Source organism: Triturus cristatus, chromosome 3_1, assembly GCF_964204655.1.
Source record: "Triturus cristatus chromosome 3_1, aTriCri1.1, whole genome shotgun sequence".
Lineage (NCBI taxonomy): Eukaryota > Metazoa > Chordata > Amphibia > Caudata > Salamandridae > Triturus > Triturus cristatus.
Genome location: NC_140583.1, coordinates 391,670,640 through 391,691,258, shown reverse-complemented (window position 1 = coordinate 391,691,258; position 20,619 = coordinate 391,670,640). Strand labels below are relative to the sequence as shown.

General features: G+C 39.9%; 1 protein-coding gene across 3 annotated transcripts in view; it reads right to left on the bottom strand.

Annotated features, from left to right (window-relative positions):
* Window positions 1-5,931: 5,931 nt before the first annotated feature.
* The window catches only part of MYO5A (myosin VA), an 847,747-nt gene continuing 833,059 nt past the window's right edge, over window positions 5,932-20,619 (bottom strand). For all 3 annotated transcript variants that reach the window (XM_085644171.1, XM_085644172.1, XM_085644173.1), the window contains 4 exons: window positions 13,997-14,279; window positions 11,956-12,130; window positions 8,351-8,431; window positions 5,932-6,872 (listed from right to left, as the gene is read on the bottom strand). In XM_085644171.1, coding sequence (XP_085500297.1) covers window positions 6,720-6,872; window positions 8,351-8,431; window positions 11,956-12,130; window positions 13,997-14,279 — 692 coding nt within the window. In that variant the 3' untranslated portion in view covers window positions 5,932-6,719. The remainder of the gene's footprint in view (window positions 6,873-8,350; window positions 8,432-11,955; window positions 12,131-13,996; window positions 14,280-20,619) is intronic.

The following is a 20,619-nucleotide window of genomic DNA, read 5'->3' as shown; positions in this document are numbered from 1 at the left end:
ACTTTATTCCTGACATGATATCAAAAACAACACTGATTAAACCCCTATGTTTGAGGTTAGTAAGTAGTCTGGTAAAATAAATGGCATCCTTTGATAAAGGTAAGGCTTTATACATGTAAACAAAACAAAGTTGAAGTATTACAACACAAAATATAGTTAGGTATACATTTTTCTAAGTAATATATATATATATATATATATATATATATATATATATATATATATATATATATATATATATATATATATATATATTCCAGTTTGTACAGCAAATTAGTCTAGTTCTTTGAACAATTCGCAACAAGAATGTGTGTCTTTATGTTAAGAACGACTTTCATACTAATATTGAATTTTTAATCTTTCTACAAACACACTGAAAATAATGCAAAATTCCAGTTTTTGCTCAAGTGAACAAAACATGTAGTGGGTTAAAAATATTCAGTTTGCTAGAATAAATACTAAATGACCATGTGACATTTTGATGGTTTTACATGTTCAGATCTAAATGTTTTAATCTTGCATGTGAAAAGCACAGTGCTCAACAGCAAAAGTCCAATTTGAGCAGTGCAAAACATAATACTAATATAATAATTTCAACGAAGAGTCCCCCAAAAAAATGATTATACTCCGAGAAATCAGAAATCCTTTTATATATTTGGAAACTTCCACAATGACAAACGTCTGGTACCAAATGTACAAAAACAAAATGATGACTATAGTTTTATTAGGCCATATAAAAGTGCATTCATGTCCAACACCAGTAGGACAGAAATAGGTTATATGTGATAGTACCTGCATGTTTACTACTAGCAGTGCATGTAAACAAAATAAAAAAATTAAAAAAACAAGTGGATTTCATGGTCAATTTTCCTACACCATGCATTTAATAACAACTTTTATGTGTATTCTCAAAGGTTCTTTTTGATAAGTAAAAGGTAATTCAGTGTGTTCGAATTGACACTCGTCAGTAACAATAAAAGGGCATTTTTACCTCCAGTGATGACCAGTTGTACTTGAAATGTGTGCAGGCAAATCTATGTCAATTTGAATATATATATATATATATATATATATATATATATATATATATATATTCAGACAGGAAACACTTAAAGGATTAATGTAAAGAATATAAGAAAATTGTATATATTTGTAAAATCACTCTTAAAAGTATTTTCAAAGTTTGGTGGAGTTAATTGAGCAAGGGGCAGATATTATGTCCATTCTCGCAATTATGCTGTCAGGTATTTCCTACGATACAATGAATTCAGCGGCTTCTTCAGCTGGTTCTGCTATTCAGACCAGAAGGCAAGTATGGCTGAGACACAGCACAAAAATCACTTTTAATGAAGATTCCCTTGTCAGGCCCCACACTGTTAGGAGCTCCTTTAGAAGAGATGATTAGATCACAAACGGAGCGATTTTTCTAATTAAAAGGGCCTTTGGTCCATCTATTAGGGGCAAGTCGAATCAACCCTTTTGGGGAAGGAGACGTGGATGGCTGAGGGTGGTGGGGGCCATATCCTACCATTCAGAAAGTAGCTTCCAGTCACAATCTAGGTCCTGACTTTATCACTAGGGACATACCAGTGTGGGGTGGGGGGTCAAATCCTTTTTTCCTGGAAGCCTTCAATATTCAAAGACCAATGTGTTCTGAAAGTGGTAAGGAGGGGTACCAGATTATGTTCAACTCTCTGCACCGATAATTCTTTCAACAGACTCCTCTTTCATCAAACCCTTTAAAGAGAAAGGCACTTTTTCAGGGTATTCAAGATCTATGATCAAAAGCAGCTTTCATCCCGACACCCGATCTCCAGAGCAGGGGATGTATTCAACAATTTTCTTGTCCAGAAGGCTTCGGAGAACTACAGAACAATATTGGAACTCAAGAACGTCAATTCATTCAACCCTCATATCAGGTTCAGGATGGTTTCCCTCCATTAGATTTTGCCATGTTTGAACCAGGGAGACGTCCTAGCTTTCCTAGACTTTTTGGACTCTTACCTTCATGTGCCAATGCATCCGTCATTTCACAGAGTCGTAAGGTTCTGTGTGTACATCTACCATTACAAGTTCCAGTTATAACTATTTTCACTTTCTTCTTCACCAAGGGTGTTTACAAAGGTGTTCGCAATATTAGTGTGTTTCACTTATTAAAAGGGGATTAAGATCTTTTCTTACTTGGATGATTGGTTTATCTCTGATTCTTATGTTTCCAAGGTGACTCTGCATGTTTCAGATGTGTGCAAGACTTTACTGGAACATAGACCTCTTTTCAACAGCAAGAAGTCTTGTCTTATTCCCAAACAAGATCTGGTTTTATTGGAGGCCATTTCAACACTCAAGGGGGTCAGATGTTTCTGCCAGCAGAGACAGAGGACGCTTTTTGAAGGGAGATCACAGCCTTCTTAAGACAGCATGTACCTCCAAAGGCACAGTGGCTGAGAATTCAGGGTCTAATTGCAGCAGCACTCAATGTTCTGGCTTGGGCACAGCTACATATGTATCCCTTGATCAATCACTTACAGGGCCATTGGCTTCCTTGTTCACAGAAGTACACTCAACAGGTGGTTGTTTCAGACCATTTATTTCAGGAGTTCATTGGGTTAGTGGTTAGAGAAACGAAATCTAGCAGAGATCTTCCTTTCCATATAACTCCTACAAACGTGGTCACTGCAGCCGACAGCATGCTCGGGTGGGGGACCACCTTGGAATCCTATCCTAGTTAAATCAGAGGAAATGGGACCAACTACAGGCTTCCTGTTCCTCAAATTTCAGGAAGCGGAAAGCAGTTCAGTTGGCTACACAGGGGATTGCTTACCATATCCTAGGGCATCATGTACAGATTCGAACAGACAACAAGGTGGTGATATGATATCTGAACCATTTACGTGGTTGCAAAGACCAGCTTCTTTGGTTACTGACACAGGAGATTGTAAAATGGGCAGAGTCAAATCTGGATTCCTTGACAAACTGTTTATCTTCTGGGAGGGATAAGAGGGCAGCAGACAATCTGAGTGGGATTAAAGTGTTGACTTTTTGTCAGATGGGTTCACTTTGGGTTTAGCGGCTTCACCTTTAAGAGCTCAGTAGGCGGCTTTTAAGGTTTTTAGAAGTCCTTCTCTAGATGATCTGGAACCACTAGTATTGAGATTAAAAAGGTTTTTCCTGAAGAGACTCGAATAGTATGTCCATCTCCTGCTTGGGATCTTCCCTTGGTTTTAAGAGCTCTCCAGCAGTCACCTTTTGAGTCACTAGACAGGGCAGAGTTGAAATGTCTGAGATTTTAAGGTGTTATTTCTGGTGGCTATTGCGTCAGCTAAGAGTTTTGGGGTGTTGGGGTCATTCCTGAAGCAGTACATTTTCTGAGATTAGTTCCAGATAAAATTGTCTTGAGATTCAGCCCAAAGTTTTTGCCCAAAATTACTTCAATAGCTAGCAGAACATGGGAGGTAGTGTTACTAGTATTTTTTCCAAAATACCAGTCAGAGGAGGAGACTAAGTTACACCTCTTAGATGTGAATAGGACGGTACTATTCCATCTGCAGAGAACGGAAATGGCTCAGGAAGGTGGATAATCTTTATATAACCTTTGGTCCAGTTGGCAGTGGATTGAAGCCATCCAATTCTACATTGAAAAGATGGCTTAAACAATCAATTCTGCTAGCTAATAAGGTACAAGGCTAAGACCTGGATGTCTGAGTCCAGGGGAGGTCTACAATGAATATGTCAACTTCTTGGACCTCATTTAATGGAGTGTCAGTGGAAGACATCGGTAATGCAGTCATATTGAAGTCTCCCCACACGTCAATGGATCTTAATATTAAAAGAAGCACACACAGATGTGCATGGCCAAATGCCTATAATCTACCGCATTTGAAAGAATGCAACAATGGTAAAAGAGATATTACTATTCTAAATTATGGAACATCTTCTGTTGTTCTAAAAATGACATAATACATTCCTAACAAGACTTTTATGTGACTAATTGCTAAATTATTCAAGGTACATCTGCTAGATACAGAGTTTCTAATATTTAATGGGTTAATTGGAGGAGCGATAGCTAAATTTCGATAAACTCTGGGAAAAATGGTTATGGGATATGACATGAACTCTTATAAACATGTAAAATACCCAAAAAAACCTTTAGGAAGTGCTTAACATAAAAAATGTGCATCTTAAGAAGTCTTTACAATCCTCCGTGGGTAGCAAATCTAGGGTTACTTGACTGATTAGGGTCTTCAGGTTCACAGGTCGCTGGTGGGTCTAGGCACCTTAATTGATAAACAAGATATAGCCTGCAATTGGGGCAAGTCTGAACCCTCATCACTCAAGGCTTGGCGCAGAGATGGACTGGTATGCAAAATTAGAAGAATCGGTGTATACTGGCAGGGGGTGCTTGCACAAAAACAAGATCTGGGGTTGATGGTAGGCACACTAAGATCTGAACTGACTGAGACTCCCTCTCGTATTGGCTGGCCTATGTTGTTGTATGTAATGAGTGAGTGCAAAATTGGGTTTTGTTTCCCTTGATGCATTGAGAAAAATAAAAAAACACTGTTCTAAAAAGAAGACTTTGGAATCAAGAAAAACTATAGAATTAAGGACGAGAGAAAACAGGTCCACAAATGTCCAGCTATCTAAAAATCCTGTGTAAATACCAGAGACTAGTATAGGAGTTTTTGTACTTGTAATGGCTAGTTCCTTCCTTCTCTCGGTCAAGCTGTGCTCTCACTCTGCCAGATGCTGCATCTTAACTTTCGTCCTTAAAAAGTAGATTGTTACAAGCCACAGTCTCATGCCAGGACAGACATGCCACTGTACTATTGTCACAATATTAGCATTACATATTTACCCACGTTAGAAAGGAACATGTTTCCAAGCAGTCACCTGCAGAAAGATTATGTATATTTTACTACCCAAGAATGCAGTATTCATTATTCTGACTAGATATATTTGTTGAATTTTATCAGAGCACATTTTTTGATTTGACTGCGCACAATTTTAAATACGTTAGTCTTTATTTTGAAAAACTGATATTTACCAGTTTTCTGGCAATACTTCCAGTTAAAGTTGTTTATGCACCTAACAGTCACCAGTAAACAGAAGTAATTTTTGTTCAGTGTTTGAATTTGTCTACAGATGACCCAGTGATATATGTAATAAAATACCCCTACTCACAGAAACCTGGCTATCTCAAGTAACTAACGAGATATGTGAATTTTATAAGCTTTTGGAAACCGGACGCATTTTTTTCAAATTCTAAATATATGTAGTGTTAAGCACACTTTATACCATTTCATGAATGTTTTCCACATGTTACTATTCAATCTACAAATTTTCTGCTGGTGTATTTTACCACTATTCCAAAACATACCTCAAGGCCCTCCCTGAAGTTTAAAACATACCTAACGTTCCGCCCTTTTACCTAAACCACAACTGATTTTCTACCGAGGCACAGTTAAAAAAACCATCAGGCAATGCTATGGTGTTCTGTGACCAACTAAGGTTATGGTGACCTTTGAACTTTAAATAGGTACTGTACTCTAATTATGGGACAATTTCTATATAGCAAAGAGATTTGAATTCTACCCTCAACAGTACAAGTATTTGTATAATTATTTTTTTTTCATGGATTATAAAATCGTACCTATATTGAACAGAACGTATTCGCAACTCTGCCAAACATTCTGGGTGTCGTGTATTTTCTTTTTTCCAGAAATCAAAATGTGAACATAATAGGAACACCGACTTAAAGACACTTGGCGGAAAATATTCAAAAAGTACAAAAAAATAAATACTGTCTGGGTTGCTAAAACATGTGGAAGCATCACTTTAAGAGCAAGGGGACAAATAAAAAACCTAAATGTAACAAATCCCATCTAAGTACACTTTCAATGGTTATGCTCCCTTAATATAAAGAAAGCCAACTTGAAAAAAAGGATTTATTGTGCGACTTCTTGTGATCTTTTTCTGCTTTATGGCCATTTCCCTCTAAAATGGTTTTGACATGCACAAAATGAAGCTGAAATGGGTTGCATTGGACTGTACACAAAATGAAGGTGATGGACGTGAGCATTGTACTCTGCCCTGCCTAGTATGCATATTGTTGTTACATTTAAGATAGCACAATATGCAGAAGCAATTCAATGCGTTTAGCGAACCACAGAACAAACAAGTTAAAAGCTATATTATGCAAAACGAGCAGATCGTTATAATACTTATTTATTTACATCCTATCGATAAAACAGGGGGGCAATTGAGAAGTGTTTGATATTCTCTTATTCCAGGTTCTGAAACGTTTAAACATTGAGGAGGACACACTTCTGAATGCACTAACTACATAATTTCTCATGTATGCAGATGTGTAATTTCTTAATTCGTTAGTGATTGTGATCAAACTGGCCCTGAACTACACACTGGTATGCTATGTAATATACACAACTAAAGCCTGTCGCTAATCTTCTAGAAGTACCTTGGGGTAACTTAAGACATTTCCTGCCTAAAAACCCGAATTATTCAAATTAACATGTTACATAAATGTCAGTATGAAAGTAAATATCTATACAAACAAATGCTTTACACATCTTCTGAAAGAGATCAAATATGTCTTGCATTAATAAATCTCCAGCAGTGTGATATCCGTTCCAAAAAATGTGTGCGCACTGGGCATAACATACATATTGCAGGCAAAAGACATCTTGAAAGTGCAAATCTGTTCAGACTCGAGTGAGGAATCCTAAACCGAGGCTACTTGGAATCTGTATGGTTTCTAAAGCGAGAGATGATGGGTTGAATGGGAAAGTTACAGGGAAGATGTGTTTAGCATCCATTAGCAGCTGAGGGGAGTCCCTTCTATCTCGTAAGCGCAACTGAAAAACAAGAAAATACAGTTAATAATTTCAATATGCAACTGAGAAATCAAAATTAATCAAGCGATCAAGGTGAGACAGTATAGATAGAAAAACAAAAGTTCCGAGACACTAAGAAATCTTTTGAAGTTGGAAATCTATGCCTGGTTAGGTTTTCTCCTACAATTTCTAGAGATGTGAATTCACAAAATTCCTCTTGGAAATCAGATGCAGTCTTAACTTCCTTCATTCATTCTTCTGAGATTCGTTCACTTGGTGGACAATCTTCAGGAGTAAATGTGAAAGAATTGTGTGTGAAAATAACACCTTAATCTTGTAGTTCAGGACAGAAAGTTGGTGGTAATAGGACTGTGGCGCTCCAAGACGTTTCGCGTATAAATCTAGTTATGATTACAATTTGGCTTGGTACAAAGAGGCAGGGACAACCACCATATTCCCTAATGTGTGTTCGAAAGGCCACAGATACAGTAAAGACTAGTCCTTTGCACACGTATACAATACACGCATGATCGGCAAAATTGTAAATCACAATCGTATTTATTTTCAATTCACAATTGTTTTATTCTTTCTTTTTCTGTGGGTGGTGTCTGTATTCACCCCAATTAGTTCCTTACGTTCCTAGCCAACACGTGTTTCGTCGCTTTACATGGGATGAACCTGTGACTTCTTCAGGGCTAATTCCTCGTCTTTAAATTCCTTAAGATCAGTGATAGTTCCAACCCAAGTAATTTCCTTTACTGGGTTCGTTCATGTAAAAATTCTTTCCAGTATAGGGGTTCCGGTGGCGTCGAGAGTCGGCGGTGCGGTTTCAGGCAGAAGTACAACGATTGGGCATTAATTGGAAGCACCACTATATCTTAGAATTACACAATTGGGCTGTAGATACTTTTTACACAAACAAACCCAGTAAAGGAAATTACTTCAGGTTGGAATTATCATCAATCTTAAGGAAGGCAGAATCTTCTCTTATCTAACACAGGGCAAGTATATTTGAGGAGATATACTTGACATATATATATATATATATAAAATGTACATTTGAAAGTGCCACTGTGTAAAAACATTGCAATTAAGAAAATAGTTCACAGAGATGACCACAGAACTGCATAAACAACAGCCAAATCAAGATCCCTAATAAACAGTCAGCTATGTAAAATCAATGTAAACACTGCCTTTCAGCTTATGCCTTAACACTAGCCTTTCTGTAGGACAGAGGGAACTAAACAAATGTATCATGGTTTACATATGACTAAAATGAAATAATAAACCCATTATTTCCGAACTTATCATGAAACATTTTTTAACAAACCGCTTTAAAGACCATCTAAATATACATTCTATTATTACAGATATTTTTACATGTTAATACAACTTTCATCATACCAGAACCTTAAATGAATTAAATATATTTTATGCTACAACAAAATAAGGCATACTCGACTACAGAAACAATACAAGGAAAACAAATAGTATCTTACCTGTATGGTACGTATAAATGATACCAAAACTCTTTCTTCAAATTCATTTACTGGAGTATATAAATTCAAAACCTTTACAATCTGTGAAGAAAAGCATATGTTTGAGTTACAGCTAAAAGTTGCTACATGCGTTTAGTATCAACAGCACAAAAATCAAAAACCTTAACAAAACATCACACCTAAATAAATTGCTACTTGTTTTACCTATTATTTGCACACAACTATGTAGTAATGGGTCTTCTACTGCTTAAATGAATAGGCTAAACCATTGACCAATTACTGCATAACTACAACTAAAATACTACGGGCCGATTACGATGTAATTCGGAAACTCTTCTGACCGAATCGGGTTCGGAATCGTTCCCAACTGAATCGGGTTCTGCAAGTCCAACCGACCGATTACGATGCTTTCGAACATCGTTCGATCGGACTCGCATTGCCTTCAATGGAAGCCTGTGTTCCGAACGAGAACACAGGTTCCCATTGAAAAAAGGGATGGCCGAGGTCCCCATGGTGCCTGCCACACTGTGCATGGTTGCAAAGAAGGGTCCCATGGGTACCCCCACGGGCGCCAACTGGAGGCCTATGGGTGAAGGGGGGCCAGCTACGGGCCACCAAAGTCAGATTCCGACAGCGATTTCGTGTAAGACAAACCGATTCAGAACAGATGTCAGATTTGGACATCCTAATCACTTGGTCGGAAACAGTGTCCCTAGAGCTGTATGATTCGGCTCCTAATAACACAGTCTGTCAGAATGCCGATCGGAACCGATTTGGACAGCCCGACCAGTTGCCTTGCATCGTAATCGGTCGTTCGGACATGTATCCGATTCGGTCGGAAACATAGGTTTCGAATCGGATTCGCCGAATCCCATTCGGAGCCTTTCAAGCACCATCATAATCAACCCCTACATTGTTAACTGATGGACATTGATCACACTACTGATAACGCACATTTGCCCGCAGACCTTATGGTTGCTTGTTTGTTCTCATATTGTGCCACATTCAGCAGCATGTTTTTTCAATTTGCCTAGCTGTTAAGAGGGAGTTGATTGATATTGTAAATCTCTACTTTTACACCAGTAGGTTTGCAAGGAATTTAAAGGTGTGCATCTACGTGTGTGGAAACCGTGTTGCAAACCAATAGGGTCTATAAAAACAAGCTGTACCAAAAAAATTCTAATTTAAAAAAGCGTGGTACGGTGGAAAATTGTGCTAATTCTAATGAAAAGCAGGTCTTAAAGAAATGCCAGTTAAACGTTGATGTACTGTTAACAAGCGAAGTCTATATACACATTCTATGAATAAGAAAGTCAAGATGATTTACCAATGGTAATCATACAAGTCTTGTGTTCCTTACCTTTTCAGATCAAAATATGCATCATGTTTATTCATGTCACTTTGGAAACACTAACTTCAGAAACATATTACACAAGGCGCAGAACAAGATTATACTTTATAAGATTACTTTCTCTTAATAAATAATCTTTTAGTTTTTTTTTTAATCTTTCACAATTTATCAAATATCTTAGGGTGAGTCCTGCTGACTTGTATGAAATATATTCATCAATCATGGACGTTTTGAGCTAGTTGATGATAACACTTGGGCCACATTCTTTGCTGTTTTAAGGTTAAAGAAAGATTTCTCGTTCTGCTTATCACATGTTTTTATCTTTAATTGTGGTCTAAAAATAAACTATATGCCGAAAAATTATGAATGGATTTGCAAAGTTTTGCATACATGCAAATGCAAGGCCGCTTAGTTGCTGAAGCATCCCTATTACGTATTACTCTAACGCTCCTCTTGCTGGAGCATGCTGTTTTCACATATCTATATGCTCTTATTCCTACCTCCCTTTGTGGCCACCGCTCTTTCAGGCTTCAGAGTTTGAGAGGACTTGAACACACTTCTGGCAGGCACTTGGTTTTCGAGGTGGGTACTCCACAAATTCTGATTTCAACCCCTTATATATATATTTCTCAATCCTTCATACAACAATTTCAGCTCACTCTACGGGGTTCTGCCTAGGTGGATATAGTGTCCTCTTTCTTCATTCACACATCCTGGACCTTTCGTCATTTCTCCCCCATACACTGCGCCAGTGTGCTCCGGCTAAACTTCCTGGTGTGCACTTCAATGAGCTCTATGTACTTGCCGCACGCTCTCCATGTGTTCCAATTCTGGATGCTAGTGCCATGCATGTACTCGATTTTATTGCAGGTTTGCAGATCAGGATCTTACACTCACTATCAATGTAATAGGAAAAGTCTAGGATATAAGTTACGAGAGTGTCATCATGCAGAGCTACTAACGGAGAGGAAGATGCAGATTATGGCAGTATCTCATATTTACTGCTTCAAGCCGCTCACTGATATCTGTTACGCAGCACATTCTTTTTCTGTTTTTTTTCTCTCATGCAAAAAGCCCTTCAGGTTCAGACGGAGGAAATCTGGGGGTGATCCATTCCCCTTCCTATGCTGTTTTTTACGATTTACAGGATGGGAACGGATTGGATTTCAGTTTGTACATGACCAAAAATGTACTCACTCTTGCAAGGCAAACCATGCATTGTACAACCTACACCACACACCCCCACCAAAACTCTCCCTCTACGAGTGGAATTTTCTACGGTGAATTACTACTCACTCGTGGCCATATATATACAATAGTAAATCAATTGAAGCCTGCCAGGAACTCTGTTTAGCAGTTTATGCCAAAAATGCCTTTGTGAATTGGGCCCTTCAAGTTTACTTAGAACTATTACTGCTAACTTCTAATTTCTCAGAACACAATATCACTATTGTCTTTTGCTGTTGTGTGTGTGTGTTCATGTAAAACTGTCCCTGGAGTACACAACATCAAACGGTGCTCTCCCTTCTTTGCAACACCTGCACCAGGGTGCAGTAGGGGGTGGGGCTGCACACCCCGCTGCTGATCGTAAGGCCGGTCCGATGTATCATTCACTTTTTGTGTTTTATTCTCTTAAGATGAAGGAAGATGCCAATAAAATATTAAAGCGGGCAGACCATTCATCATGTTACCTCAAGACAGATTTAGTTTCAAAACGTCCGGTTTTGGCACACTCTAATCTAATAGCAGGAAAACAGGCGCCAGCTGTCACCTGATGAACTTGATAAAACAAACTGCGGCACACACCTCGGTATAGCAGAAGGTGTAAATTAAACAGGGGCGTAGCTTGGTCTGTAAGACTGGAGGGCTGCGAGTTTCAGATTTCCCAACCATCAGGTTGACGTATAATGTTAAAATACATTATATGACAACCAGGATGCATGAGGGGGGCACCTAAGGGGCAGCGGAAAGGGAGACCAAAGCATATTGGTATGGGTACTAAGTGAGAGAAAACACAATATTTTGTAAAATAACCTACATTTTTGAGGACTTTCAAAACAGAGAGGTCCGTTTTAGTCTGTGTGTAAGCAAATAACCCTGGTGAAATCCAACAGACCCCTCACCATACCCGTCTGAAAGCACCTGTATCCGACTTTTTTCAGAAAGTGCCTTTATTAGGAGGGTGTAACGCCCTAAACACCCCCCCAAGCTCCGCCCCTGACGTTAAGGCTGCACGGGGTGCATCGGTGTTTACCTGCGCCATGGTCAGCGCGTTGCACATAGAACAGATGGCCTCCGCGTCTTCGTCCGTCTTCTTCTTGACCTGCAGCAGCTGCGCGGCTTGGATCAAGGGCTCGAGGGTCTCTTTCGCGCCGCTGTTCATCAGGTTCTTGTCTCGCAGCCACTCTTCCAGCTGGCTCACATTGTACCTGTAAAAGTAAAGGGATCGCTGAAATCATGGCTTTCAGTCGCTGCAAAAGGAAAGGAAGTACCTAAAATGCTTGTACCTCATTGGTTCTAATCATTTATAAAAAACAGGGTGCAAGAACATCTTTGCGTTAAGAAACTGCAGACTATCCTCACAGTCACCAGAAACTGATGATAAAGAGCAGTATTCTTGGAAGGCATAGTAAATGAGTTATTAAGTTAATAATTATTGAAATTTAAATGATGCTGGAGTAATTTCGGAAATTTCATACACGCAAAATTCCCGAAATGACACCACAACTTCATCTACATATTTACGCTGCTATTCGCAGCTTGACAAACACAGGAGCGCGGGAACAACCAGACCGCGAGCGGCTGCTGTTCATGGCCATTGTGTTTTTCACACTATTTTTTATCATGAAATACGTCCATGCAAAAAAAAACTGTTTTTTGTTGATGGAACAATACACTGCATTTGCAAATTGAGGTGTTCCTTGTGATTCATTTAATCGTATACTACTGTACCCGTCGGATTTTGGTATCTTTTGGGTGAACAGATCCTTCCATACCTTTGACCCATGGGACCATTGTGTTTGTTTGCAAAACATCAGGGACCCTCATCAAGAGGGCAGGTACAAGTCCTACAGGAACCATGAAGATACACTCGAGGGGCAAGTGCATAGAACCCTAACATGTCACCTAGGGACAGAAGTAAGCCATCTAAAGGGACGGAACCCAAACATTCCTAAGGAAAAACATACCCTATCTAAGTAGCAAAGTCCAGCGCCCCAAGAGAAAAGACAGAGTGCTGTGACTGGAAGAATATACGCTTTGGTGGAGCTTCCTATTTCTACCTCAAGCGGAAGTCAATGCCCACTTGTAGACTGTGGGTCAGTGCTGGAGTAAAGGACAGATGGACCAACCTGAAGTCAACATCTCTTTCAACGCTCTTAAGATTACAATACTGTGACGGGGAAATCAAAGACATGAAAAGAATTGGAAATAAGAAGCTAAGTGATAAGAGGGAGCAAACTACTGAAACCAGTGAGTGGAAACATACACGCCAGAATACAACAAGGTAATAGGGAAGATGATAAGATGGTTGCAAGAGAGTCGGAGACCTTGAGAGCCAGAAACATCTCAATGTGCCCCCACATCCCAACCCTTTTGACCTCCAGTGGAAAGAATAGAGAATGACAGAGTAAAATCTTGAAATTGGCAAAACTGGATGATGCTATATAGCCAATTTACAAGCTCTGTGACAGTCTTAAATGGGGATCCCTTGCTTTGGTGCTAAGGGATCACAGAGCTGAGAATTTGTGGACTATGGTAATGAAGCAATGGCAACACAGGACGAGGCTATCTATTTAGAGCTTTTGACCTTCTGAAAGTGTTATGCCATCAAGCTCTCAGTTCGCAGAATTTCATTGCAAATGAACATTTGCTGATGAGTCCCAGCAGAAGATAACCCCCAATCATGTCAGATGTATTAGAAAGATTCTTTATGAATATTGCTGCCTCATCAAAATAGCATAACAACGATTAAAATAAATGTTAAATACACTAATACAGCAAAGCAATACTTGCACGCAGTCTGGGGGGATAAACAAAAACAGCAGTTATTCAATACATGTGTTATCCTTGTCAGAACAGCATTCACAATACGAAAAACTCTCGAAAGATATATAGATATGTAGGTCCAAGCTGAAAAAACACTACTAAATGAATAATAACATTTCTACAAAAACCTTTGGGCCTAGTGCAACATTTTCTAAGGATGTGACTTGAGATGGCCACGACTGGAAGAACTGAAGCATAAGCAACTTGCACTAAGATAAAGCATGCATTGACACATCCCCAGTCCTCACCGTATCTGCATTCCTTTGCTCCAGGAGCACATGTCCTTTCGCAGCAGCAGGTTGTTAAGTGTAACTGCACCGATGATATAGAACATCTGCTTGATAACCTGCTTTATCAGCTCTGGATCCATGCCATGTTGGCACATCACCGAATGGAAGGCGTTCAGCTGCCTTACAATGGAGTCCAATGTATATGTTCCCTCATCAGCAATGCTTGAGGTTCTTTTCCGCAGTCCTGTGGGCTTCACACCAGACACACCTTGAATAGTTTCATGCTCCAGCATCCCAGAAACTGTTGAGAAACAGTAAGATTATACACTACATTAAAAGAACACATTCTCTTTGAGTAATACAACTGAGGACCCACTGGCACTGTATCTGTCCGGGCTTGTGAGGCAATAGCTGACTTGATACCTGGGACACTACGGGCTCACGCAGTGGTCCCATCGAGGAAGGAATTCCAAAGCTCAGGTGGAATGTGTAACTGTCCCACTCAAGATAAAAACCACTCCTTTTCCGTGCGAGTCAGCCCTTTTGGTCCCTATGTACCATGCATGTTGAATAACTCTTGGGTAACACAAATAAACTATCTCAACAATTGCCAGCACTGTATACATGCTCAGATTGTTGTGACCAATCTCCCTAAGTACAACGGAGGGAGGGGTCATCAGACTTCTGTTTCCTTGCTGCAGACTCTTGAATCCCATCTTCCATAAGGCCCCATGAGAATATGATTTGTCTCTATTTCTCATTCTCAACCTCCCCTCAGTCTTCCTCTTTCTCTCTCTCCTCTCTATCCACTTTCATCTTAAGGATTTTGAGGCAGCATTCAAACATATTTTGGCTGTTTTTGTGTGACCCAGACAATTTAACATACACATCAATATTTATAGTCTTGCAGGGTTGAATGAGCAGGAAGTAGGTTATTAAGTTGCAAATTGTTCTGAAGCAGGGATCTCAAAATGTCTCTAGCCCGGCGTCCTAAATATCCATACGATGACACTGGATGCTGGGGACCGACCATCAGTTTGAAGCACTCTGTATTCCTTGCTCTTATCACCAGAGGTCTCTGCTTTTCTTTGCCACTCCTCCTGTTTAGTCACCTTATGCCCAACCCTAGCCTTTCCTGATATCCACGCTTATCTGCACCATGACACATTGGTTTACTCGAAGGCCTCTCTCAGCCTGTTCACTTAAGTAACTGGGCTTGGCTTCCATCAGAGAAGTGGATCATTCTTACCTCACACCTAAAGCCTCTGAAACAATTACCCTTCGAGGAAACTGTCTCTGTTAAACTGAGGAGAAACTAAAGCACTCCGGACCCGAATATCAAGACAGAAAGATAATGGGATTAATCCTACAGCTACTTACTGCCACTGGAGGGTCCTTCCGGCTGTTTAAGGAAGAACAGTGGACACAAATGCCAAAATCAAATCTATCTGTGCAGACATTGCCATATTTCAAACCAGTTTAGACTCAACGTGAATTTCTCGCCACCCTTGGAATTTCGAGGTGTCCACCCACCGCCAGATTCCCAAAGGCCTATTAAGACTTCCTTTCTACGCCATCAACATGCAGAACAGATCATCATGGCCACTATATCCAACAATAGTCACTTTATTTATGACACTCAATACATCTTCATCTCATCGATTTCTGTCATAAAACAACCATTAAGAGGAATAAATTCCTTCATCTCTGCTCTCTGCTTACAGCTCTGTAAATGTGACATCAGACACAGTCTGCTAGAACCAGTCACCATTTAACTAACGACTAATCGCAGACACTGAGAATTCCAGAAGATCTAGAAAATTCTTGAAGACCTATCAGGAATATCAGATGGACAAATCTCATGTAAAGGAGTTCACCTGTTTAAAGCTCCACTCCAACCCCAAGTATCCATGAGGGACATGAATGATCCTAACTCAGCAGAGGAAGGAGACCAACTAGAGTTCATCACAAAGACGTGGTGGCATTGGAGCATAGTAGTTAGGGGTCCACACCTAAAGACCGAGACAGGGATAAGTTCAGATCCTCATATAAATCGTGTATATCTAATGCCCCATCAAGCCTGGACTCAGGGTCATAAAGGAGTAATCCCAAACTGAACTCCCCTCCTCAACCCCATAACTGGATCACACTCTTTTCAGGCCACATGGTAAAGGAGATTGGCTCTGCGGCCTCCCTTACTATCATTTCGTGAACTCTGTGGAAGCAGCTGCCATGGTTGGTGAGCTTACGTGGCTCTGGGATTGCGACAATGGCCACAACTTGCGACTCAAACATGAAAAACAGTGAGACGGCTGCTGGCGACCCCAATGGTTTGGTTGGATGTTCTGTGTTTTGTCATACTGTTCTTCATCCTCAATTTCCATGTATACTAGTGTTTTGGGCTCCATTCTATCTATAACCATGTCTCAGCCAATCACAATACTCGATACTTCTGCTCTCGGGCTGGGAGGCAGTTTAACCTGCTTAAAGTTTGTGTTAGAAGTATTTAATATAGTTTTTTTCTTGACCCCTTATTCTTGTACTGACAAATCTATCATTATCAATTGTGGTTTAGGCTTTTGTCACTTTACACCCCGGTCCAATCCTATACTTGCTCCCCATTTCACAGCCTTTATCTTTAGCCTTTATGCATACAAACCAGTTACCCGCCTGCTTATCATTTATGAAATCTTACTACTTAGCACACCAGTTGTCATTTACCTCACGTCTGTTGATATGCTGAAACAAGTTCATGTAGGCCCTCATTGTGAAACTTGTTCTACCCATGAAAATTGCTCTTGACCTTACATACAACAACTGCCCCAATACTTGAGTGGGACACAACCCCATTATGCGTGCTAGAGCACAGAGCTCCCAGGCCCATGAAACTGAACCCTGTATGTATTTGAAAGCACCTACATTGGGCAATGCAGGTATTAAAATCAGTTGTGTGTAACTACAGTGTGAGGTTTGGGAGGAGGCAGGAACTCACACACTGGTCAACCTCATTGTCAATTGCTGTCTAAAATCCTTTGATGAGCGGCGTGTGGAATTTGAACTGAATCCCTCCCTATCTGACTGGTCCAATGTGTGAAGAATATGCTTGGGGTACCTTGGTACTCGCACCCCTCCTCTCCCTTTTTAAAATACAGTGAAATGTGGGAACAATATAGAGGACTGGTTTCTGGCCTATATACAACAATAGTAACACTGAATACACTTTAGTTGCAATTTGATTACATGAGGTGGTCTGATATTATTTCATGATAAAGGTCTGAAGAAGGTTTAGTTACTTTAAATGAATGCCATTGGTCTTTGAGACGGGTATATACAGCTCACGTGAGTCCAGATTAGAACTGCTGGAGATACAGACAGGTTGGTAGTAACATAATGTATATACTAAGGACCTGTGTTAACCTTGCAAGCTTTTGGTCACAGGTATGGTAATCCATTAAATTGGCTTACGGCTTATCCTCACACCGTAGACCTTTTACTCTGTCTCTTTTTACCTCAGACTCTGTGTCTCTCCCTCTCTACCCACTTTCATTTTAAGGATTTTGGGGCCACAGTCGCGATATATTTTGGCTGTTTTTATGTGACCCAGATCATTTTAACATATAAATCAGTATTGTTTGTTATCTTGCAGGGTTGAATGAGAAGAAAGTAGGATATTGAGTTCCAAATTGTTCTGAAGCAGGGGCCCCAACATACAACAGACCTTTAAGTCTTGTTACATGATATGATGGATATCCTAGTTAGTGGGAAAATGTCACACTTGAGGCGATTGCTGCAACAGTAATGTGGTGTGTGAAATACTTTTCAGCTCCTGCCCACTCTAAATGGTTCAAAGAAATGGCTTAATACATTGGCTGCCACCTTCAATATGCTTTAGGGACCATATAAATCCAAAGGAGACTGCCCCACTCGCTAAATCACGTGGATCCCACCTCCCTTGACCCATGACGTTCACTACCCCATTATGAATCATAAGGGGGCATCACTCAATCAAGGAATTTAGCATCCTGACGACACAGTCACCACCCCTGGGTTATGTAAATATACATCCTCCTATGCCACCTGTACAAAAAAAAAAAACTGCCTTTACCTGTTCATTCTCCTCAGCCAATAACAGAGGAAATCTACAACATGTCTGCTTTTCATTGCAATTTCCTTGGAGAGCACTCTATTCTCAGCCTGGCACTGGCTCTGAATGATTGTCTCCTGGACTTGTATTCCTCAATAAACCAAGAGTGCCTCTTTTTTTTGTTTTTGAAGTCAGTATTCGTGTTCATCTTATATCCCCCTAGAATACAGGAATGTTCCTTTGGCTTCAAACAGAACACTGCATTTTTATATATACCTGACCACCATCACTTAAGAGTACTCAAAGATTAATTAGCACAAACAGAATAAGGTTTCAATGTAATCAATGAGCAGACACAATCCTGGTGGGCGCCTGACCATTCAAGGCAAGTCAGCTTTCTAGGTCCCACCAACTCCAGCCTCAAAATCTGCAGATTAGAAAATTAGCTTGTATCATCGAACATTATTGCTGATTTGGAGCATCCAGCTTTAAGTCACTCGTTAGAAGATTTGACTTGTGGCCCTAATACTGATCAACTTTAGTGCGCCAACAGCCGTTCAACTGAGCACATATGTTGTAGAGTCTGGACCCAAATAACAGGGTAAAGTATTGCCACATACTTTTTAAAGTAGGTCCAACACACTTTACATGGTCTAGGCTGCCTTATGCAGACCTTTCAGCCACACTCTATGGAGGGTAGAAACTAGGACTATCTGTCCAGAACTACCAGGCCTTTTTTGATATAGGTATAAATAATAAGCATCAAATGAGAAATCCATTCTCGAGTGATGATGGACAGCCACTCTTTTTCTGATATCTCTGTAAAGAATGTAGCACTCATCACAATATAAAGTATGATATCATTACAGTATGCTTTTGCGGATTCATTCTCCAATGGCAGGGTTTCCTACAGGCAATTGCAACCTATTTTCTTGCCAGTCAAGGCCTGTCGTATGAACTTGGTCATGCTTAATTCCTTCCATATCCACTTTTCACTCTGTCTCCCGCTGCTGTTACTCAGGAAGATTGTGGTGAAACTGAGAAATGCTTCTGATTGAAATGTAATCTATGATCTACTGAAACTATGGACCATAGAGATCTAACCATCACTACAGCAAATTTGCCTTTTCTAGAAGCTTACACCAGATTTTCAGCCTTTTTCTGGACCCTATTTTCCTGAGTGTTGGACTCTGTGCATGTTACTACTGCTAAACAATAATACTGTGCCTCTGTTTCTCCTCTAAATCATTTGCTGTTCATTGGAACTCCCCATTTGGCCTATTTAATTTCCCTGGAAGCCCATTGTATATGGTGTTTTAAGTATACCTACAGTGGGCAGCAATGTGTATTTACATTGCCCACATTTATGACACAAGGATATTTCTGCTTGGCGCACCAAAGCACTTTGACAGCGCTGTAGTTTCCATCCAACGCAGTAACAGACAGCAGGGAAACATGCCTTTTCTATGTAAGAAAAGCTAATTTTTATATATTTTTAAGTCACCCCAAAAAGTGTACATTGTAATCCTACAAGGCAGGACGCTAATGTATAAAAATAGGGTACAGTACATATTGCGATTAGTGTGCGCTCAAAGTAAAATAAAACCCCCAAAGCTATTTCGTTATATAAGACAGGCTAGACTTTTTAGGCCTAGGTGAGATGAAAATCTTGATATTCCACCTTCGCTTAGGTAAGGGCTATGAAAAAAGCTTTCAAGTTATTTGCTGCCTAGTATTAAAATCTGATTTAACGGTGGAATCAGATTTGTGATAATTGAAGTAAAACAGTAACGATAGAAATGTCCTTGAGACTGCCTGCTCCAGAACGAACTTAAAATTAGTTTGGCCACTCATCACATTTCCAGAGCTGTAATACACATGTTTGGCTGGGAGAGTTAACAACTTTTGCTCAGAGGACAATGGTTAGGTTCTGGGCCCGGAAAGATTCATTGGGTATTAACTGCTAACAAGGATTAGGTATCTGGGGGTGGACATCATGGTCATCCTAAAATTGCACCAATGTCCTGATCCACTGAGAACTCCTGCTTTCCAATAATGCCAGACTTTATCTAGGTGATTTCTACCGAAAATTAAAAAAATCCACAACTTCAGTTCTCCTTAAATTATTCTAATGATCCTGGTGACTTATTGCATATGAATTGTTTCTGTTTTTATAAATTGGTGTAGGAATTTTATTGTATTGTGTCCTTTACTGTAAAATTGGTGGTACTGCTTGCCCTTAACATGCACTTATCTGCAAATTGCCGACTGCTTAATGTGTTTGTCTAACCTGAATGTGTTTTGCCTAACCGGAGTGGGTTTATTGAGTTGGCAGGGATCTCCCCTCTCCCTTATTAATAACCCCATTTCTGACACCTCTAGAATACACCCTAGACCTCTTCCAGAACTCAAGGCAAACAGAGAAACCTGATACGATTAGCTAAAATTGCACACTATGAAAAGAAAATCCTTCAGTATAAACAAACCTCTCTTCAAAATCATTAACCACTGGTCAATCCCAAGCGTGGCCAACAAATACTGTAGTTGACAGACAATT